General features: G+C 36.6%; 1 protein-coding gene across 1 annotated transcript in view; it reads left to right on the top strand.

Moving 5' to 3' along the window:
• The window catches only part of ERCC6L2 (excision repair cross-complementation group 6-like 2), a 130676-nt gene that overhangs the window by 74792 nt on the left and 32016 nt on the right, over window positions 1-23868 (top strand). Inside the window, exons 13-17 of the mRNA XM_011976007.1 lie at window positions 3231-3330; window positions 11990-12142; window positions 15993-16073; window positions 17353-18502; window positions 23475-23629. Of these exons, the coding sequence (XP_011831397.1) occupies window positions 3231-3330; window positions 11990-12142; window positions 15993-16073; window positions 17353-18502; window positions 23475-23629 (1639 nt within the window). The remainder of the gene's footprint in view (window positions 1-3230; window positions 3331-11989; window positions 12143-15992; window positions 16074-17352; window positions 18503-23474; window positions 23630-23868) is intronic.

Here is a 23868-nt window from a genome sequence, read left to right as displayed (position 1 = left end):
ATTCAAAAATAGTTCAACATCCTTCAAAAATCAGTGTAATACACCACAGTAATGAATAAAGGAATAAAGACACACAATCATTTCATTGATGTGGAAAAGTATTTGACAAAATTCAACATCATTTTAAAGATGACAAAAACAACACATTAAAAATAAAAGGAAACAAGCCAGGCACGGTGGCTTGCGCCTCTTGAGGTCAGGAGTTCAAGGCCCGCCTGACCAACATGATGAAACCCCATCTCTACAAAAAAATATAAAAATTAGCCAGGCATGGTGGTGTGCTCCTGTAGTCCCAGCTGCTTGCCTGGGTGGCCAAGGCACGAGAATCACTTAAGCCTGGAAAATGGAGGTTGCAGTGAGCTGAGATTGCAACACTGCACTCCAGCCTGGGGGACAGAGTGTCTCCGTCTCAATTAAAAAAAAAAAAAAGGAAACTACTTCAACGTAAGGTCATTTATGAAAAACCCAGAGCTAACATCATCCTCAGTGGTATCATGATTGAATTGTTTTTCCTCTAATATCAGCTACAAAGAATGGATATCTGTTTTTGCTAGAAAAGGACAAAGATTGTATGATTTCATGTTGTACCTAGTCATCAAATTCACAGAGACAGAAAAGAGAATGGTAGTTGCTAGTAGCTGGGGGACTGGGGAATGGGGAGTTACTGTTAAATGAGTACAGAGTTTCAGTTTGGAAAGAGTCTATAGCTATATAGGTGTTATAGTTGCATTACAGTGTGGATATACCTAATGCCACTTAACTGTACACTTAAAATTGCTTAAAATGATTTTTGTTATGTATATTTTGCCACCATAAGAGGAAATCAAGAGAGAAAAACTTGCTGTTTAGAAATAACAATGAAATTACTGTGGATCAATATTTAAATTCTGATGCTAATTTCAATTTTTAAATTCATTTATTAAAAAAGAAAGACGGAAAGTAAAAGAATAATTTAGAAAACTAGAAAAGGAACAAAGTAAAGACAATAGAATTATATGCGTTATTACATTATTAAGATAAAAACGAACATAATATAAATATTAACTAATTCATTGAAAAGAGTAAAATAGAGACACTTTTGAAAAGTCTAATCTGAGGGAAAAAGGCAAATACATAGAAACGCTTAAGAAGCAGAAAGGCCATCTAACCAATAACAGTATTTATTTATAATAATACTTTGTGTACAATTTTATTCAAATACATTTGGAAAAATAAGGACAAAGGAATAACGGCTACACTTACTGAGTGTTTGTGGTAAGGTAGGAACTGTCATTCTTGGTGCTTTCCATGGATTATCTCATTTAATACTCAGAATATCCTTTGTGATGGGCACTGTTATACCCATTTTACTTATGAGAAAGCTAAGGCACAGTGCACTTTAGGTAACTTGCTCAGGGTCACAACCAGTAAGTAGCAGGGTCAGGATCTGAATCCATACGGTCTTACTGCAAAGCTAACACTTTTTATCAACCTCTCTCCACAGACAGCTGTCAAGGAAATTGGTCAAAATGAAAACCACAGAAAAATCTCCCTATGCCCCTTTTTTTGGTCTTATGACATTTGTTGTATTTTGTACTTTTTCCTTAGGTCATCGAGACATATTAATTATCCCAGTATTCTTCAAAGCACAGTGTACTGTGCTTTGGTATTCACTGAAAGTTAGTTCACAATAAAACTGAATAACTAGCGTTCCTTTTCCTCTCCCTCTCCTTCCACTGACTCTAACAGCAGGAACTGAGAACAGAAACAAAGCTAATGACCTACCTGTCGTATAACAGTTTCCTCAACACTTCTCTCCACATGGTGAGAGACTCATCACTTACAAATCCTTGCTTTATGGATCAAGAAATGATGACGCTTAGGCGCACAGTAACACGTGTCTAAGATTTTTGTCTGTAAAGATTGAAGGATATGCATCCTAATGGAATCTCTCCCATTCACCAAACAACTGGCTTAAGCATACATCTGAAGAACATTTTCTTAGATCCATTTCTGATTTTCTTTAGAACCCAAACGCATTGTACATTGTAGGAGAGAAAGGGATGCTGAGCCCCTCTCCTCTGCCTCCAGGTTACAGAATGGAAGTGAGAATGCAGTACCTTACCCCTGGCGGTGCTGCGTCGCAGGAGCCACCATTTCCTGCTGGAGATGTAAGATTTGCACGATCCAGAGATGTCCTCTAGTAAAAGTCCTTTGTGAGGAGGGGTGGGTAAAGGAGGCAGAGAGAACATCAAATATAACGTATGGCCGACCTTACAAGTTCAAAGATAAATTTCCCCCGAATTGTAACGTTTTCAAGCATATAGGCAGTATGGCCTTGCCCCGGTTCCCCTCAGCAACTGTAACAGGCATTGGGTGCTTATACAGAGCATCGTATAAAGCCTCCATATGAGAGAAGCTGTGGGGAATAGACCCACAGCTAAACCACTGTGATGAATCAGTTTAGAATTTTAATTAGCACTAATTAAAACCATCCATGGGCTGTATGGAAACACCTTGGATGCCAGTCAACTGAGTGATTCAGTCAGATCTACTGAATCTACTGAATTGAAATCTCTACGGATAAGGACTGTAAACCAGCACTTCCATAGACTTTCCAGTTGATTAACTACTTTTTGCTAAGTTGTGGGGTTTTTTTACTTTTTAATAGTTTTAATAAAGTATAATTGACATGCAATAAACTGTACATACTTAAAGTATACAATTGGTAAGTTTTGACTTATGTACCTGTGAGACCATCACCACAATTAACATAATGAACATACCCATCACCCCAGAATTTTCCTTCTGCCCCTTTGTGACCCACCCCTCCCATTCTTCCCCATCCCCTTATCCGCAAGCAACCACTAGTCTACTTTCTGGCTCTATGGATTAGTTGGCATTTTGGGGATTTTTATATAAATGAAAGCTTTGGGGAACAATCTGTAAGCTTAAAGCTGCTATAAAAGAAAAACCTAAATTTAGGAAAAGTTTTTAAACAGTGGAAGGTGATGTTTATAACAGAAATGAAGTTGATATTCGTAGGTTTTCTATAATATTTTTCTCCTTAATATCTTTTTATATGAATTTGAATTTTTTAATTATTACTAAATAACATAGCATAAACATAAAATGTTTATTTTTAAATTAATTAAAATTTTAATAATTTTCCATTTTTATGTTCCCGAACTACCTCTTGAACCCAGAGTTGTTTCACTTGATTTTTGTTTGTATTTTTAATCTTTTTACAGAGCATACAGGATTGGACAGTGTAGAGATGTCAAAGTGCTTAGGCTGATATCCTTGGGAACTGTGGAGGAAATCATGTATTTACGACAGGTATACAAGCAGGTAAATATGTTTCCCTTCTGTTTCAGAGGTCAACATTTATGTTTTTAAAAATTAGGAAAAACTTGAGTAATATGAAAGTTTTAAATTTTACTGTATCATGTAGAATTTAATAAGGTCATTAAAAATACCCTTGAATACACTTCTATGAAACAGATTAATTTTTGGGTTCATTGAATTTTTTAGCTGAAAGTTTTCTAGAGTAGTGCCTCTTAAACTTTAGGGTACATGCAAATTACCTAGGGATCTTGTCAAAATACTGATTCTGATTTAGTAGGTCTGAGGTAGAGCTCATGATGTGGAATATTTAACTGGCTCCCAAGAGTCCTAGTAAAACTAATCAGCAGCCCACAGTTTGAGTAGCAAGGTCACAGCTCCCCAAACTACAGGCCAAGATATAATGGTTTACCACAAATGGGCTACAGGTGCACTGAGATGTTGGTCCCACAGCTTTCTGGACAGCAAGAGTACCTAAGCCTGTGTGTTAGTTCATTCTCATGCTGCCATGAAGAACTGCCCAACACTGGGTAGTTTATAAAGGAAAGAGGTTTAATTGACTCACAGTTCCACATGGTGGGGGAGGCCTCAGGAAACTTACCATCATGGTGGAAGGGGAAGCAGACGTGCCCTTCTTCACATGATGGCAGGAAGGAGAAGTTCTGAGCAAAGAGGGAAAAGCCACTTATAAAACTTTTGGATCTCTTGAGAGCTCATTGTAATGGAAGCAGCAGCATGGGTATAACTGCCCCATGATTCACTTACCCACCAGATCCCTCTCACAGCACGTGGGGATTATGGGAACTGTAATTCAAGATAAAATTAGGGTGGGGACACAGCAAAACCATATCAGCTAGCTTCCAGCCTTGACTAACCTCTTCTTTTTACACCAGGTAGATATTCATATGTTACCATTCTCTATAGGTGCCATCACATGAAGATTAGGGAGCACTGCTTTAGAGGTACATACTGTACATGATGAAACTAGGACCCCAGAGATGTGCCAGTAAATGAAATTATAGGAACAGAACTTAAGTGTGCTAACTACTTTCCTGGTACTTTTAGTATTTGTCTAAAATTGCATTAACTCTTAAATATGCTTGGCATATCAATTACTACTTCATTTATGCCTCTAAACAAACAATATTTATTTAGTTTACAACTGGATACTTGAGACAATCTGGAATAAGGTTCAAGTGTAATCGTAAATATTGCATTTGAATTGCTTCCTATATGTTCAGTTGGCATCTATTTAAGAGCAAACATCTGCCACATGTGTTGGTAGTTAACCTAAGAGTGGTGATCCAATCTTAAATTTATGCTATTTTCTTCATTCTAAAAATAGAGTCGTACACAGCAGTTTTTGTTTTTCTTAAAGTTTTTAGCTCTATAATAAACAGTTGATCTTTTTTTTTTTTTTTTTTGTGGTATAGCACAACTACTTGAAAATTATTTTTTTCTAACCTATTTAACCAACCTTGGGAAAAAGTGGGAAGTTACTCATCTTAGGAGCTGTTCTTTTGAGTACTGTCTTAGACTTCTCTCAAGTAAGAGTCTTTCCTCAATTATGTAGTAATTTTTTTCGGTCCATTACTGTATACATTTCTTTTTTACCTATTCATCTGACTCATTTAATGAAATGAAATGTCTTGTTATAAAGTACACATTACACAGTAGTATATAATAAAAGAGTCTTCAGAAGATGAGGTAATTTAAGAACTTTATATGACACAAATAAAGAGAAAATGGCAATCATGTAAGGAAAAGGCACTAAATATGGTTTAAAGATAGTTTGGAATTTAAACCAATGGAGCATACCTTCTAGCCTCCCAGGTTGGCCTTCAATCTTTTGCGGGGACAAAAAAAAAAAATTATGTTCTTTAAAAAAAAGAAAAAACCTGTAAAAATGTTAGAAAGCAAGAAGAGTTTTCTTGGTGGCCCCAAAATTGTAAGGAGTCCTAAAAGACAAGGAAGTTGGGATCAGATTGAAGGAAGAAGCCAACCTAAACTTAGTCAGAAGAAAACTACTGAAAAGGTAGGTGCAGCCTCTGGATATTCCAAGCTTAGAGTCAGCAGCTACTAAAAAAGAAGGAAGCCTTGGGGTATCACTGATGGTGTAACAAGACAGTTTATCCCTTATAATCTTATCCTGTTTGGACCAAATTACAGCCAGCAGAGGTGTCTACTCTCAAGTGAGAACAATAAGTAGAAGTACTGGAAGCAAAGAAGCAAGACAGAGCTCCAAATATTTCTAATATTCAGAAGAAAGTCCCTCCTGTTGCCCAGAAGCCTAATTACTTGCACCCTCCACTGTTTTTCAGATAAGCACTGCAGTAGACAGAGATAAGCCTGTGAAGTATTTAAAAGCAGATGAATATCCCAGCCAGAAATAATTACCCAACAGTTTAGGAAAGTAAACACTTTGAAAAAGGCAGTATAGTGGGCTGAATACTGGCCCTCAAAAATACCAATTTCTAATCCCTGGAAATTGTAAATGGTACTTTATATGGAAAAGGAATCTTTGCACGTGTGATTAAATTATGGATCTTGAGATCCGGGGATTATCTTGGATTAACCACAAGTGTCCTTATAAGAAAGAGCTGGAGGACAGTTTGACACAGAAGAGAAGAAGACAATGTAACCACAGAGGCATTGATCGGAGTGGTGTGCCAGAAGCTAAGGAATGCTGGTAGCCACCGCAAGCTGGAAGAGGCAAGAAATAGATTCTTTCCTAGAGCCTCCAGAAGGAGTGTGGTCCTGTCAACACCTTGATTTCAGTTCAGTGATACCGATTGCAGATTTCTGGCTCCCAAAACTGTGAGAGGCTGAAATGATCCTCCCACCTCAGCATCACGAGTAGCTGGCACTATAGGTGTGTGCCAACACACCAAGTTAATTTTTTATTTTTATTTTTTGTAGAGACAGTTTCACTATGTTGCCCAGACTGGTTGAAGCTACATTGTTAATTCAGAACTCTCCCACAAAGATAGATTCCAGCCCGGATGACTTCAGTGGTAAATTCTGTCGAACACTTAATATTGTTTTTGAAAACAGAGGAAGAGGGAACACTTCCAACCTATTTCACAAAGACAGAAGAATCCTGATACCAAACTTGACAAAGACATTGCAAGAAGAGAAAATAACAGATGGATATCTCTCATGAACATAAATATGAAAATCTTTTACCAAGCATCTGTTTTGAGTCAATTGTGTCCTTTCCCCTCAAAAGATAGGTTGAAGTCCTAAGCCCTGGTACCTGTGAATGTGATCTTATTTGTAAGTAGAGTCTTTACAGATGAGGTTAAGATGAGGTCACACTGGATGAGAATGGGCTGTCATCCATTGACTGATACCTTATAAGAAGGGGGAAATTTGTATACAGACAGCCACAGAGGAAGAACACCATGTGACAATGGAGGCAGAGATTGGAGTGATGCCACCACAAGCCAAAGAATGCTATGGATTACCAGCAACTGCCAGAGGCTACCAGAAGCTAGAAAGAGGCAAGGAAGGATCGTTCCCTAGAATCTTCAGACAGAGCATGGCTCTGTGGACACCTTGATTTCAGATTCAGCCTCCACAACTATGAGAAAATAAATTTCTATTGTTTTAAGACATCCAATTTGTAGTACTTTGTTACAGCAGAATTGGGAAACTAGTATAGCCTCTAAGGCAAATACCAAGTAAATTTGACTATATTTTTGTATGAAACTTCTGTATGACAAAGGAACTGCAAACCAAATTCAAAGAGAGTCTAGGAGCAAATGTTTGCCATACATGTAATAAAAGAGCAGCAGCTGCAAAATATAAAGAACTCCCACTGTATTCGTCTGTTTTCATGCTGCTGATAAAGACATACCAGAGATTGGGTTATAAAGAAGAAGAGGTTTAATGGACTCACAGTTCTGCATGGCTGGGGAGACCTCACAATCATGGCAGAAGGCGAAAGGCACATCTTACATGGAGGCAGGCAAAGAGAATGAGAATCAAACGAAGGAGGTTTCTCCTTATAAAACCATCAGATCTCATGAGACTTACTACCACGAGAACAGTAGGGGGGAAGCCGCCCACATGATTCAGTTATCTCCCACTGGGTCCCTCCCACAACACATGGGAATTATGGGAGCTGCAGTTCAAGATGAGATTTGGGTGGGAACACAGCCAAACTGTGTGACCTACAAACCAATAAAAAGAATAATAGGCATTTCACTGAAGAAAAAAATGCAAGTGGTTAACACATATGTGAAAAGATCTTTCTAACCACACTCATGATCTAGAGAGAGAAAATGAGACCATTTGCGTTGTATATTCTGCGAAAGCTTTTTAAAAAAATGCATATCGAGGTGTTTTTTGTGGGGTTGGGGAGATTGGTGCTGTTCATTGTTGGTTGGGGCATTTGAGAGATGCTCATACACTATTGTTGAGAGTACAGCTGGTGTAGGTATTGTCGAGGCTCCATACCTAACTGACAGAAATCCTCTCCCATATGCACAGTGAAGGGTGATAAGGGTTTTTACTTAGCATTGCTCTCATTTGTTTAAAAAACAAAGGAAACAACCTAAATGTCCGACAGTAACAGAATAAATTCTGATACCTATATTGCTTCGTGACAGCAAAATTTAAAAAAATTGTAGTCAGATCAAATGTACTGATGTGGCAAGATGTCTGAAGACACTTTTAAGTGAGTCAAAAAAGCAATATATAGAACAATATCTACAGTGTTTCAATGTGTTTACAAATAAAGCTGTTGCTGTGTGACAGACTGTTTTATGACATGGTTCAACCTAATGTTTTTTCAGTTTTATGATGGTGCTAAAATGATACCTATTTATGTATGAAGTATGTTCCTCTACTTACGATGGGGCCACATCCAGATAAACCTGTCATGAGTCCAAAACCTACTTTAGACCTAATGGTGTTTTCAACTTACAATGGGTTTATCTGGTTATAGTCCCATCATCAATTAAGGAGTATCTGTATGTATAAATAGCTTTAACTTCATTGAAAGATATCTAGGAGGATGCACCTAAACATTACAGCACTGGTTAGACTAATAAGGAGTGACCTGTATTGTTCATGAGGGACTTTTATTTTGATATCTTTTGTTGCATCTGTTGTGATGATGCAATCAGATATTTTATACATTTTAAAAATATAAACATCACTTATACAGCAGCTGTGCTCCTTCAGGTTTGGAGCATTTAAGCAGTCTAAAGTTTGGCATTCAGAAAGTCATCTCGTGTGTGTGTGTGTGTGTGTGTGTGTGTGTGTGTGTAAATGTTATTTAGAAGTGTTTGCAGAAGAATTGCAAGAATAGCAGAAAGAACCCCCAATTAACTTCACTCAAGTTCCCTATTTGCTGACATTTTACACACCTGCTTTCTCTTTGTCTCAGCTATTGTCTTTATTCTTTTTCTGAGTCATTTGAGAGAGAGTTAGACTTCTCATCAGCATGTATTTCCCCAAAGAAGCAACACTCTAAATTTTCCAGTTTGTATTTCCCCAAATAATATATACATGTATTTCTAGTATATATTCCCCACTCCTACTTAAATATACATAAAAAACAGTTTTACGCATTCTAAACACTCAGTTGTGTATACAGTTCTACAACTCGCTTTCCTCACTCCCCACGTTCCTCTCCAAAATGCAGTTATTCACATCAAGAAATTAACATCGATAAAACATCATGCTATAATCCACAGGACCCATTCAGCTTCCCCAGCTCTCCCAGCAGTGTCTCTTTTTTTCTTCCTGGTCCAGGATTTCATCAAGGATCATGGCTCCATTTACTGGTGTCTCTTCAGTTTTTTTCAACCTAGAATATTACCCAGGCTTTGTCTTTCAAGAGCTTGACAGTTTTAAAGAATAAGGCCTTTGTGTAGGATGTCCTTCAGTCTAGGCCCATTTGATATTTCCTCATGTCCAGACTGAGGCCAAGCAGTATTGGCAGGAATACCACAGACACGATACTGTGCTCTTCTCGTTGCATCAGTCAGAAGGCACATGAGGGTGACTTGCCCTACTAACCTTGATCACAGGTCAAGTCTGTGTCTGCTGAGTTTCTCCACTGCAAAGTTACTATTTTTTTCTTTGTAATTGATGTGTAATTTATGAGGAGATCCTCTGAGACTGCCAGTTTCTCATCAAACCTGCACCCATAACCCTTAGTGTTCATTTGTGATTCCCGCCTGAATCAGCTACCACTGTAATGGTTGTCAGGTGGTGACTTTCTTTTTCCATTATCCTTCTTGGTGGTTCTTTGGAACTCTACCATTAAAAAAAGAGCTTTCCCTTCTATTTAATTTGTGTGGTCTCATGGCTTCCCATTTTAGTAACAGATTACAACACATTGAATATCACTATTTACTTTAATGTTGACACTGTCTTATATTTGGCCAGTGGACACCCATTAGGGTGGCTTGTGTGTCATTTCGACTTGCTCCCATCCTTCTTTTTGCATTTCTTTACTGTGGTAGGCTGAATAATAGTCTCCCAAAGATGCTCACATCGTAATCCCCCAAACCACTTGGGTTATCCAGATGGGCCAGTGTAATCACAAGGGTTTTTTTTATAAGGGTCAGATGTGCACATCTTCATCTCTGCTTTCTCTGACCCTACTGCCTAATAACCCATGGTAAGGAAGCAAAGGGTCAGAGAGAAAAATACGAAGATGCCACACTGCTGGCCTTGAAGTTGGAAGAATGGCCATGAACTTCTTAACATCATAAATGTTCTTTTCTTTTTACTTCTTTCTTTGTCTGTTGTTATGATGAGATCCAAGCATTTTCTCCCTTGTATGGATTTTTCATAAGCTAGAAACTAAGCTACATTTTCTAATTACTAATTTTTCCCCTACCCTCTTGAATTTTAACATGATTTTTTTTTTATAGTTAGCCTACAGATGGAAGCACCTGGTTTCCACTTTTACTGGAGCCACTTTAGTGCAAACTAATGTGCTTTTTATAAATTTTGTGATAAAACTTTGCTAGGAAGCTTATAAAGACTCAAATTGAGGCTTACAAATTACCTTGGTGATTATAGTTACAGGTCCTACAGTCTGACATTATCGGTGTTTAAGGTAGTTCAGTAACAAGGGGAAAATCGGTAGGTCCCTGGGCTGTCACTTGCATCAATTGTTATTGTAATTTTGTGCTCCCAAGATTACAGCCCATGTTTCTGGAACATTTGGTGTCAAACTGATCAAGTTGGTATGTTGATCCATAACTTCTTTAAGTGAAGGTCCCGAGGGTTTTGTTTTAAGAGAGGCATCTTGAAAGTGAGCAATTAGTTAATAGTATAAATTTTAGATTCAGCCAAACCAAGGTACAAATTCTAGGAATGACACTTAGCTGGCAGCTGTGAGCAAGTCACTTAATTTCTCTAAACTTAAGTTACTTTATTTTTAAAATAGAGAAATTTTAGTTATTTTATTTCTAAAATTGAGATGACAAAGTTGTAAGGATTAAGTAAGAGTATGGAAATAAAATGCTACATGTGTAATAAATATTCAATAAATGGCAGCTGTTATAAACAAAAATTTTAGTTGCCTAGAATCACTTATTACAGTGCAAATGAACTCTGATGATAATCTCAATAGTTAAGCATTTCTCTTTTTTTTTTTTTTTTTTTGAGACGGAGTCTTTGTCACCCAAACTGGAGTACAATGGCCACCTTGGGTCACTGCAGACTCCACCAGGTTCAAGTGATTCTCCTGCTTCAGCCTCCCGAGTAGCTGGGATTACAGATGCCTACCACCATGCCCAGCTAGTTTTTGTATTTTAGTAGAGAAGGGGTTTCACCACGTTGGCCAGGTTGGGCTCTAACTCCTGAAATCAAGTGTTCTGCCTGCCTCCACCTCCGCCTTCCAAAGTGCTGGGATTACAGGCTTGAGCCATTGCACCCGGCCCTTAAGCATCTTTTTTTACTAATTTCTCCATCAATGGACTCTAGTTATTTTACATTCTGTGCATTCTTTTTTTTCTTTCAAGAAATTTTAAAATACTCCTGGGGTTAATCAGATTGTATTTTAATTTTATATATTTTTATTACATTTAGTAAAATATCCAGCAATTAGAGAGTGCATATTAATGTTGATACTGAAGTGGTGTTTTTAAATGTTCCATGTCAGTGTTCTTTCTGTATTCAGAATTATGTCAAAGATGCAGTGTTTCTTAAAACAGTGATAGGGCTTTTGCTGTTAGTAGACAATGTAGTCAAGCCACAATTAGTTTGACACCAAGGTGGTTATCGTATCATTACTTTAGATTGTAATTTAACTTTAGTGATATAGTAATTACTTCTGCCAGTTTTAGTAGTTCCTGTTATAATAAGAGTTTTAAAAGGAGAAAAGTGAATTCAAATGTATGCTTTTATTATTAAACATTTGTGTCAGGTGGATATTCTATAGAGATGTAATCTTGACTCAGTTGTTAGAAAACAGATAAAATAGGAAATACAAGATCTCTGTTTCAATAATACTGGCCAGATTATTATTATTTCACCATAATGGCAACATCTGCCAGGGAAATTAAAACAAAATTTCCTCCCTCAGGAGATTCTGCCTGCTCCAACTAAAGCTGTGTATATACAGGGAATGCCAGGAAATTCTGACATATTGTTGGAGCAAACACTTCAAAAATATCTTGTGTTTTTTCTGTTTTAGCAACTTCACTGCGTGGTGGTTGGAAGTGAAAATGCCAAACGATATTTTGAAGCAGTTCAAGGATCTAAAGAGCATCAAGGAGAGCTTTTTGGGATCCATAACCTCTTCAAACTGAGGTCCCAAGGGTCTTGTCTTACAAGGGACATTCTGGAGGTGTGATCATCTTCTCTAACCTTTTCAATAATATCTTAAATACAGTTTTTCTTCCTCAGGAAATTTGAAATACAATTGCTGTTGCCTTTTCAGAGAAACTTTTGGTTTTCTTTATCAAAAATGCCTTGGAATTTTTACTTGTAGAGAATAAGAAATGAATTATTATACCTCTAAACTAAGGTTTTCCCATGCATAATTACACATAATGCACACACATGAACGTATATACAGAGCAGTATGAACTCCAAGGCCGTTTTAAGATAGGCAGAGAGAAGCTTATTGTTTTGAAAACAGCTGCTGAAGTCAGGAACTAAAAAAAGAGGTTTTCCTAAACAAACAAAAATATAAAATGTGTTTTGATTAAAAGTTACCAAATACTCCCTGAGATGTACTCTCATGTCTCACGGAGATTTTTTGTTTTCTGTTCCCAATAAAAATTCCACACCAATATTTTAAACTCTCCCTGTTGTGTTCATCCTCAACATACAGATGTTTCTTATTCTTCAAACAAATATTTTATATCCTTTTTTAAAAAACTCTTTGAAGTTCTTTTATATAGCAGAATACTAAAGATATTAACTATTTTCTAATTGATATTCATATAGGTATCATAAAATCCTAGAATATTATCTTTTTCAACCTCCTCATGGGATAGATGAGGAAACTGAGTCTTAGAGAACTTCAGGGTATTTCTCTTGATTTCCATGACTTTGTAGTAAAATCTTAATGTACTTAATTAATTCAGTAAGTACCATAAAGACAGTTCAAGGAGCAGTTGGTTCCTGTCCTTGAGGAACTTGAACCATCTTCTCCGGAGGTGGAAGAGAACGTTTACATAATAACCTCGTAATGTCAGGAATCGTACGCTGAACAAGTTCAGCAGTGCACCATGGATGGCCGGGGGGAGGAAAGTAGATATTATTTGAATCCTATAAATATTATTACTATTGTACAACTTCTGATGTAGACTGCTGAGTTTCTATTTTATAGTAATTACATTTGATTCTGAATTCAGTGACCCATTTGAGTCCTGCTTTTTGGGTTTTTTTCCCCTTGCTTTTTAAATACGCTGTTTCTTTTATGAATTTGTTCTTTCCAGTTTCTCTTTTCATGTCAATAACTTTGTTTGCCCTCCAGCTCCCAAACCCAGCTGCTACCTCCATCTCAGAGTACTACTTGACATGCTTATATTCACGTTAAAGTCATTATCTATAGTATTAGCATTACATTATTCTGTTTTCTGTCATATATTATGACATAGTTATCTGTGTTTATCAGAATAACCACCTATTTCTTTGTTAAACAAGTGTTACGTGAGACGTATCAGGATGACAGGTTATTAAGTAGAAAAAGTTCTCTTGTTCATTGTGCCGCTGCACTCCAACCTGGGTAACAGCGCAAGACTCCGACTCAGAAAAAAAAGTCTCTTGTTCACTGGTTATTCTAAGAATGTCTTGTTTCACCTTCAGAAGTGTTTATTGATGACAGGACCATCCATGTCTTACATTTTCTTTTTTAAAAATATCTTTAAGTTCTTTAATATACCAGAATACTAAGGATATTAACCTATTTTCTAATTGATATTAATAAGGGGTGACAAGGCCATCCATGTCCTACATTTGTCTGGCTAGGCATATCATTGGCACTTGATTATTAAGTTAAATTTTGAATTAAAATTACTCATTTGTCGTCATTTAGAATGTAAACTTATTCAGGGTTGGTTAGATTCATGCTGCTTTGGTCCAAAGGTGCTTCTAAATATTATTATTAGCCCCATATAATGGGAGCACATATCATAAAGTAAAAGAAGTATTTCACTTCATGTGAGACATTTTTAATTTTTAAAGGTTGTATAAAATCTGTTTTAAAATGTTTTAAGAAGTAAAAATTTGAATATTTACACTTACAATCTTATGATTTCTGGGCAGTTTCATTCTGTTTTGCATTGACTTTCCATTATCTATATTATGGTTTCTCTTCAAAGATAGACATTGAGAGTTCATTTTACAAATATTTGTTGAGCATCTGCGAAATGTCAGGTACTGTTCATAGAGCTGGTACATACATAAAAGAACAAAATAGACAAAATGATGCTGTCTACCAGAAGTCTACATTCTATATGGGAAGACAAATGATAAACAGAATAAATAAGTAAAATACGGAATGTATTATGATAGGTAGATTCTAAGGATAGAAAATAGAACAGGGAAGGGAAATGGAAACTGTCAGGGAAAGAGCATTGCAGTTTTAGATGGGGTAGCCAAGGAAGTCCTCACTCTGAGGGCTGCATTTGAGTATTCAAAGAGCTGAGGGAGGAAGGTGTGTTTTAGACAGGGGAAACAAATGCAGAGGTCCTGAAGGAGGAACATGCCCCATGTGATCTCACAATGTCAGGGACGCCAGACTGGTTAGAGTGGGGTAAGCAAGAGAGCAAGAGATGGAGCCAGAGAGATGACAGAGAGCCAGACCATGCAGGAACTTTGACTTTTACTTGAATGAGACAAAAAGCAGTTAGAGGGTTCTGAACAGAAAGATGACATAGTCTGATTTATATTAGCTTGACTTACTATTGAAAACTAGACTATAGAAGTACAAGGACATAAGCAAGAAGCCAGTTAAGAGGATACTACAGTAATCCAGCTGAGAGATGATGTTGGCTTGAGCCAGGGTGATGGTGGCGGGTGGCGTGAGAAGTGGCTGGATGGTGTATATATTATCCAGCTGGCATTGACAGGATTCGCTGATGAGTCAGATACAAGGTATGAGAAAAAGAGAGAAGTTAAGGATGGCTCCAAGGTGTTTGGCCTGAGCAGCTTAAGACTGGAATGGCCATTTATCTATAATAAGGGAGTTTCAGCAGCTTTAAGATTTCTAGTACTGCCACTTTCACCTGTTGTAGCCATTTAGCTTCTGTTACAGAGATAAATGGTAGCCTGGGAGTGAGGCTCCCCATCCCATTGCTGTAATAGCCTCCAGGCATGGAGACTAAAGGACTTGCAGCAATTCAGAAACCATTTGTCATTCCCTAGAGTTCCATAGGGGAGAGTCTCACTCATTGCCCTGGATACCAAGTGGCTGGAACCATGCCATTAGTATGTCTGTGTATTCTTCAGTTGGGCATTTGTAACTGTAGTGATGATAGTATTATTTCTTCTTGCTCTAGCAACACATACAGCCTTAAAAAGTGAATTGATTTCCTTTTGAGGAGAATTTAATATTCTAGAATCTAGGCCATTAGAACTTCTGCTAAATGATACACCAGAAGCTTTAAAGTCCAAATACTTTCCCAAAGATGTAGCAAGCCTGTTATATAACTGGAATATTGTTTTTCATTTCATAGTGGGATGGACCTTTTTGTTTTGATGCCTCCTACACCTAAGGGATATTTTCAAATGAATATGAACAATAAATATAGTAACAATATAGGCTAGAATATCAAGTTCCCAATATTCAACATTGTGGTGTTTGAAATGTTAATATGTCCTTACCATAATTATTATATGGGAATGGTTGTTACGGATATCATACTGGGTAAATATATAACATTTCTTCACTCTCCCTCTCCCCACTAGTACTTTTAATGAAGTTGGCTGGAAAGTGTTAGTTTTCTGTGTCTGTAAAAGTAAACTTTAAGATAAGAATTTAAGAGTATTTTTTAAATGTTTTATAAATGTTTATATATGAGTTTCTTAATTAGCAAGTTGAAAAATAACTTTAAGAATGCTAAAGCAAGCTGCATGCAATGTTTCTTTCTTAACTTCAAGAACAGCATGCCTTGCTATTGCTTATCTGGTTGTGGCTACCCCCTGTGTTGCATGGCTATCTGCATTCTTTCTTACTGACATTATAGAGAGAAGGCCAAGTGGAAGCAGGGATCATGACAGCCACAACATGGTTGAAAGAAGGACCTCCAGCACGCAAACTGGAAATGGTATGTAATGTTTCAGCTTGTGGCCTACAACACCTAGAAAACATGCACTGTGACAATTTTGTTTCTTTTCCTTTTTCCTTCATTTTATAGCCTGTAAAAAAAAAAAAAAATTAAGAGTCAAGGACACAAGTCAGAGGACTACGGGTAAAATTAATAATGAAGGCTGATTTAACATTCATATAACAAATTCAGGAGCAATTCAGCCATTTACAGCTAAACTGAATTTTAACTACCCCAAACTGTAAATCCAGTACCACCTAGATAGCTAGCCCATCCCAAATAAATAATTTTTGACTAAATGGTAAGTTAAATGGAAAAATCACCAGCAATGTGTATTTAAAATTATTGAAGCCAAATATTAAAGTTGTTCTCTAACTGAAAGCAGATATTTTATTTGATTCCTTAATTTTGTGATCTTTTTAGTAGTTTGCCATCTCATGTACCACCAAATCTTAATTTCATCATAAGGCCATCTTAAAGGTAAAAAGCATGTGTGGAAGGTTTTTTGTTATTGTTTCTGGTTTTTTCTTGTTTTTTTTTTAGAGTCTTAACTGTCAGTTTATACCAGTCCAATGACTTTAAATTGGGGATGAAATTTTTATAAATTTAAAGAAATATATGAATATCAAATATTGGCAAAAGTATTAGCAGATAATACTTTCCCGCAATATTTTACTATTAGAGGCTCAGTTTTAGAAAACTAGGGTATATTTAACTCTGACTAATGTGAAAAAGTTACATATTGAATTTAAATTTGTAGCAAATTTTACTTCAAAATTCTTTATTTCTGGTGATCAAGAGCTTATTGGCCTTTTTAATCAATTAGAACAATTTTCCAGTCGTGAATTCTTTACCTTGTTAACTCCTGTAATCTGTCTTATTCTTAAAGCATGATTAGAAGTATCTGCTAGATGACAGTAAACTCCAGTAATTGTTAAGCAGTAAGTTGTATGCTTTTCACTTTCGAGGCCAGAATTACGTGTCCTTGCATCTTAGAAGCCAAACACTCCACTTTGTGTTTTTTTTCAAAATACTTTGATGATATGGTATTCGAGTTTAAACTGTTTTATTTTGGAACAATATTCAACATGGAAAGAGAAAAGACTACTAGACTATGATATTAAACCCTTTACTAAATGTTTATTAAGTGTTGTACTTTTAGAAAATACTAAGTGATACACTTGTACCTAAATTACCTGCCCAAAGTTGATTCCTTTTCACTTGATTCCATATTATATCTGGAGGTTTTCTGATGTTTTTGTCATTGTTTCTTCTGTAGCCTGGAGAGCCTGACTGTCAGGAATGCAGAGGTCCAGAACAAGCTGCAGAGCCACTGGCAAAGGAAGTGTGTGATCTCTGCAGCGACTTCAGTGATGAAGAGCCAGTGGGAGCCGCAGGAGTAAAGACTGCCAAAAACAGAGCACCCGATTCAAATAAAGCTTCCAGCTCTCCAGGACAGCTTACCTTACTCCAGTGTGGTTTCTCAAAATTATTTGAAACAAAATGTAAAGCAGTTGAGGACAGTGATGGAAATACCGCCTCTGATGATGAAAGTTCTGATGAGCAGCCCACATGCCTTTCAGCAGAAGCCAAAGATGCTGGTTGTGAGAAAAATCAGGACTCTCTTTGTACTTCAAAATATCAGAAATTAGATAACATCCTAAATCCAAAAGAAAAGCATATTTTTTATAAAAGTGAGAAGACTTTAGAACAGACTATTTCTTCTAAGTCTGATGAGAAAAAATTTAAAAATACAGATAAACATTGCATTTTACAGAATGACACGGAATCAGAAGATAGTGATGTCATCTGTCCTACACAGTACACAACTGAGAGATTCCCCGACAATAGTATAAGGTTTAAGCCACCCTTGGAGGGTGCTGAGGATTCTGAAACAGAACACTCTGTAAAAACAAGAAATGATGATAATGGTCGAAAGACTGATGACAAAAGAAATGGAATAATTTCAGAAAAGTTAAGTCCTGAGAACACAACCCTGAAATCTATTGTGAAAAGAAAAGGCACCAGCGATATCAGTGATGAATCTGATGACATTGAGATTTCTTCCAAGTCAAGAGTAAGGAAGAGTTCATTGAGGTTTAAGAGAATAAAGGAAACCAAAAAAGAACTTCACAATTCTCCCAAAACAGTGAACAAAACAAACCAAGTATATGCAACAAATGAGGATCGTAACTCTCAGTTTATTGATGATTATTCATCCTCAGATGAGAGTTTATCCGTCAGCCACTTCAGTTTCTCTAAACAGAGCCATAGAACAAGAACTGTAAAAGACAGAACCAGTTTTTCTTCAAAATTGCCTAGCCATAATAAGAAAAATAGCACTTTCATGCCAAGAAAACCAATGAAATGTTCAAATGAGAAAGCTGTCAATCAAGAGCAGTCATATGAATCAATGGATAAATTTTTAGGTAACTAAAGACATTCTGAAAACTTTAAAAAGTATATTTGTTTTATCAAGTAGTCTGTGAGATACTTTGAATTAACTTGTAAAATAGCCCTGAAATCAAGATGCTGCATTGAGGCACAAATAAGGAAGGGTTGGGTAGCAGGATAAATGGGAGACCACATGTAGGTCAAGATAATGTTGCCATCTACCCCAGGACCCCCTCCATGTGCCCCTCTAAATCATAACTCCTCTGCCCCCATAAATACCAATTATTCTAGCTTCTATAATAATTACTTATTTACATTTATATGGTTTTATCACCAAATGTGCATCTCTAGGTGAATTAATCTGTTTTCACACTGCTGATAAAGACATACTTGAGACTGAGAAGAAAAGGGGGTTTAATGGATTCATAGTTCCACATGGCTAGGGAGGCCTCACAATCATGGCGGAAGACAAGGAGGAGCAAGTCATGTCTTAACATGGTTGGTGGCAGGAAAAGAGAGAGAGAGAGCTTGTACAGGGGAACTCCTCTTTATAAAACCATCAGATCTCATGAGACTTACTCACTGTCACGAGAACAGCATGGGAAAGACCTGTCCCCATGATTCAGTTACCTCCCACCAGGTCCCTCCCATGACACATGGGGATTGTGGGAGCTACAATTCAAGATGAGATTTGAGTGGAGACACAGCCAAACCATATCACTAGGTATTACGGTCCAGTCTCATACATTTTTAAAAAATGTTAGGCAGTCTTTTTTAATCTACAGGAATCCTCATCCCTTTCATTGCCTTACAATGTAACTATGGAAGTACCTGGACCATCTCTTACAGAGTTTCCCTCAGTTTGTATTTCGCTGATTGCATCCTCTCCATGCAGTTAAACATGTTCTTCTGTCTTCTACATTACCTGCAAAAGAGCAGTTGGTTCCTGAGACTGGATCAGACTCAGGTTCAGTTCGTTTGGCAAGATAAAAGTTAGTGTTTAACAAGACTATAGTAGGCACAAAATGTTTATTCTGTCTTTATGATCCTAGCAGCCATTGATGCTTAATACCTATACTTATTTATTCATTCATTCAGAGTAGCAAAATATTTTCTGTTTATCTCCTTTCATTTTCGTTTAATTATTTAGAATGCTTTTGTAAAGAGGTACTTCACTACTTCCCCTCATCTACTGTTGCTTGCCCAGTGGCACAGTTCATATATGAGAGACAGGAAAAATGCTAATTGCTTGCTTTATTTACCAGTTTATAGTATAGTAAAAACTAAATATGTCTATATGCCATAAGAATGACCCATTCTTTTCTTAGTAATTGATTCAAACACATTTAATGGGTCTCAATTCATTGCAATTAATAATATTATTAAGGCTCCATTGTCCTATCTGTGGATAGAAGGGAGTCTCTGAAATGAATATTTTGGTTCCTGAAGCCTTTTGGCATGCTGCTAGTCATTTTGGAAGCCTCTTTGTTGTCTAGTCTTAACAAGATGTTCCAGGATCATCTCATCCATTTTCTGTCCCAGACCTACAGTCAGTCATTATTCCAAGAAGTCTTGGTTTCTTTTAGAGAGAAAGTGTGTTTCCAGACCACAGGATGGTGCTAGTAATGATCATTGCTACTGTGGACTTGGTTATTATTTCTGGGCCTTTTCAGTGGCCAGATTGTATATATATCTATTTATATTTATATATATATAAGATATGTGTATGTATACATATATTTGTGATATATTTTTATATATGTATTTATGTACACATATTTGTGATGATAAAATACCTCGAGTTTATATTTACACTTTTTTGTATTGATACTTAATTTGAGCAATAGAGCTCTCATTTAGCCTCTTTATTATGTTTGAATACCGGTTCTACAATATTGATAATTCTGGTTCTCAAGCATATAGGGAATGATTTACTTTTAATACCCCATTGTTGCTCATTTGCTTTATCCCGTATTACACAAAGAATAAAATAGCAGTACTACCACAGTTTGATTACTGACAACATTTAGGGTTTATCTGTTTTTGCCTCTACTCTCCCTTTTCTTCCATTTTTAGAATGAATAGACTATGTCTGTCTTGTCAAAGATATAGACATTGCATTATATACTGCCCTTCTCTTAGACTTCACTTGGTCCACAGGTAACTACACATTTCATGGTCCCCATCAGTCCTTCGTGTCAGTGCTCCTCACGTCATTCTGGTTGTCTGAATCTGTCTGGTAATTCCTCAAGAAGTGTTCGTGAGAATAATATTCCCTGAGATTCTTGCAATAACAGTTTTGTGCCCTTATACCTGAAAGTCAGTTTTGCTGGATGTAAAATACTTGGCTCACATTGTCTTTCCTTGAGCATCTTAAATATGTAGCTTTGTTTTCTTTTGGCATAAAGTGTGGTATTATGTGTTCTTTTTTTTTCCTTCTCCGTAGGTGCCCAGGGGATTTTTTTTCTTTTCATTATTGTCCAATAATTTTACTAGATTGTGTTTTGATGTTGGTTATCCTGGGTCCATATTCTCATATACACAGTGTTGTTTTCACTTAAATTTTATTTTGGGAAAGACTTGCTTGTACTAGTGTTTTTGGTTACTTTTTCTATTCCTTTGCTTTGGCTTTCTTCTTCAGGGACTCCTATTATTCAGATGTTCAGTCTTCTTTGCCTATCTTCAGTTTTTGTCACATTCTCTCATCTTTTTGATCTGTTCATTTCGTTTTGCTTTTTTAAAATGTTGTTTGTTTCTCTTAAGGCTTATCTGTTGTGTTTATTCCCACTTATGTTCCTTCTAGTTTAGTCTTCATTTTTGAAATTAAAAAAAAAAAATTTAAGTCTTTCCTAAGTTCTTATCACTCATTGCTGGGTTCCTCTAATTCTGATTTACGTTGTTGATTCATGTCTTTTTCTGTTTTGTGAGCACATCTTTCTAGCACGTTTTCATTGGAGGGATATTATTCTGCTTGTTCTCTTTTTTCTCACAGTAATTTTTGTGAGATTTGGCTGTGCTGCTTTTCCCTTGGTCATTTTTATATGAAATTACTTACTCTAAATTTTACAAATGAAGCAGAGCTTAGAAAATCTTTTCTCACTTCACAGAGATCCATATGTTATTTCCATGTAGAGTGCTGCACTGTGTTGGACCTTCCTCTCGCTCTCCCTTGCTTTGCTCTAGATCTTTTCTTTTCCTCATCCTTGTTCTTCCTATCCTACTTATTTTGATTCTCCCCCAGCAGTTTTTCCTCTTTGTTGGGCCCTGACCTGGGTGGGGGCCCTGGTGGGTCAGTTTTGGGAGTTCTAGCAGTTGGCCTGCTTTAGCCCCTCCAGGCCTTCTTACTGTGTCCCCCCTGCACCCTCTCAGCATTGGAGAGCAGGAAACTTTCCCAGATTCAGCTGCTGTTCCCCAGCTGGCCGCTTGTGCTTTCCAATGAATACCTGTTGGCAGTTCTGGGGTCTCCTGTTTTTAGGTCTGTCAGGCGCCCTGTTGCTTCCTCCTCCTTTCACACAGATACTGAAACCGTGCAGAGTTCATAGCTAGTGGAGATTTTTCCCACCTGCTTGTACTTTAGGTGTCATGAGGGTATCTTGTTACCTAATTTTGATGTAAATGTCCGTGGGCTTTTGGTTTTGCCGTCTGGTTGCTGTCTGTTTCTGTGTACAGATTCAGAGATTCTCCTGCTTCTCTTGTTACCACCCTCTGCCCAGAATCTGTATGGTGATTTTAAGGCATTGCCTTCACAAATGTCTGACTTATTCCCCCAAAAATTATGTGAAAGAAGCTGAGATACAAGCAAGGATATTTTGCTATAGAAATCTTAATTGTTGTATTTGATTTATGTACAAATCAGGCCTTCTTTGTGGCTATTAGCATTCTCATTTAAGAGTTCATTATTATATATATTTTGGTATCATTGTAAATAAGTACTGAATTATCCTTTGGTTTGTGTGCTACAGTTAGATTTTAGGTTTGAGGAATTATTGCATAAACTGTTTTTTAAATAATCAGCTCAGTTTTTTGTTTGTTTTTTACTGTGCAAAAGGTGTCAGTAGTTAGTTTAGAACTAATGCTGTTTTGAACAATGGATAACATGTGTCATCAAAATTAAGAAACATCTGAGTAAATTTTCTGCTGTGAAGGTTTTGAAACTATGTGCCATATATAGTACCTGGTATTTTGAAGTTTAAGGAGAATGTTACGCTAGTTACTGTCTCATCATATTATTTAACAACGTTTTATGTTTGCATGATTGGCAATTTCTGGTTGGAGAGGTTCAGTACTGAAACAGCACAAGTGTTGAAGGTCATACCTGAGGTTCATTGCCAGAGCTGTTGGAGGGAGCATTTATAGGCCTTGGTTCTGGCCTTCTCTTTTATGATCACAATTCAAAAATGAATTATAGGTGCCTAGAAGCAAAGCAATAAAAATCGTAGCTATTTTTTAAACCTCTTTCAGATAAAAGCCATGAGTTAATTTTTTTCATTTCCTAAAAAGCTCTCATCTTGACATTCTCTGGGCATATGTACAAAAAAGACAAAATACAAACAATAAAACTGAGCAAAGCCAATCAAACGAAACTCCCTAGTCATAAACCCCATGCTCCCATTCCATCAGTGTAATCAAGTACATGTTTAAAGGAACAGAGAAGGTTGGTTTCATTCTTTAAATTAGTGAACAACTTTTTTTTTTTTTAATTAACAATAAAATTCAGAGAGGACCTTTCTCAACCATGACTTTTCTCTTGGCCAAAACCTCCATTTCAAGTTTAAAGATTGTTACCTACTATCAGTAGTTCTCATCTCACATTGATGAGAAGGAAAAGGCATTTCCAAGGTAACCTATACTAACATATTTGAACTCTCTCTCTTTTCAGTATTTTTCCTAAAGAGTATTGTGGTGTTGATGTTTCTCTTGAGTATTAAAAATAAGAATAATGTGTTTTTGTGGAACCATACTGCTGTATACTGATACATCACTTAAAAAATATCAATTACCTCCTAGATGGCGTTCAGGAAGTGGCTTATATTCACTCAAATCAGAATGTGATTGGATCGAGCAAAGCTGAAAATCACATGAGCCGATGGGCAGCACATGATGTATTTGAGTTGAAGCAGTTTTCCCAGCTGCCTGCTAACATAGCTGTTTGCAGTTCTAAGGTAAGAAAAATATAGGATAGTATCATCTTTAGTTACCTCATTTTTCACAGAAGTTACTCAATAGTATTTTCTGTAAGTACTCCCTCAAAAATAGCTACAAAAACTGTAAGGGACAAATAAGTGTAAAAATCAAAACATTTGGGAGCTGTAGTCATTGAAGATGCTTTAGATTAAACAACAAATTTACACCCAAATACCTAGTAATGTTGAGTTGCTTAATAGTTTTCCTCAATAAAAAT

The sequence above is a fragment of the Mandrillus leucophaeus genome, unplaced genomic scaffold (genome assembly GCF_000951045.1).
Source record: "Mandrillus leucophaeus isolate KB7577 unplaced genomic scaffold, Mleu.le_1.0 Scaffold161, whole genome shotgun sequence".
Taxonomy (NCBI): domain Eukaryota; kingdom Metazoa; phylum Chordata; class Mammalia; order Primates; family Cercopithecidae; genus Mandrillus; species Mandrillus leucophaeus.
This window is presented reverse-complemented; position numbering and strand designations above follow the sequence as displayed.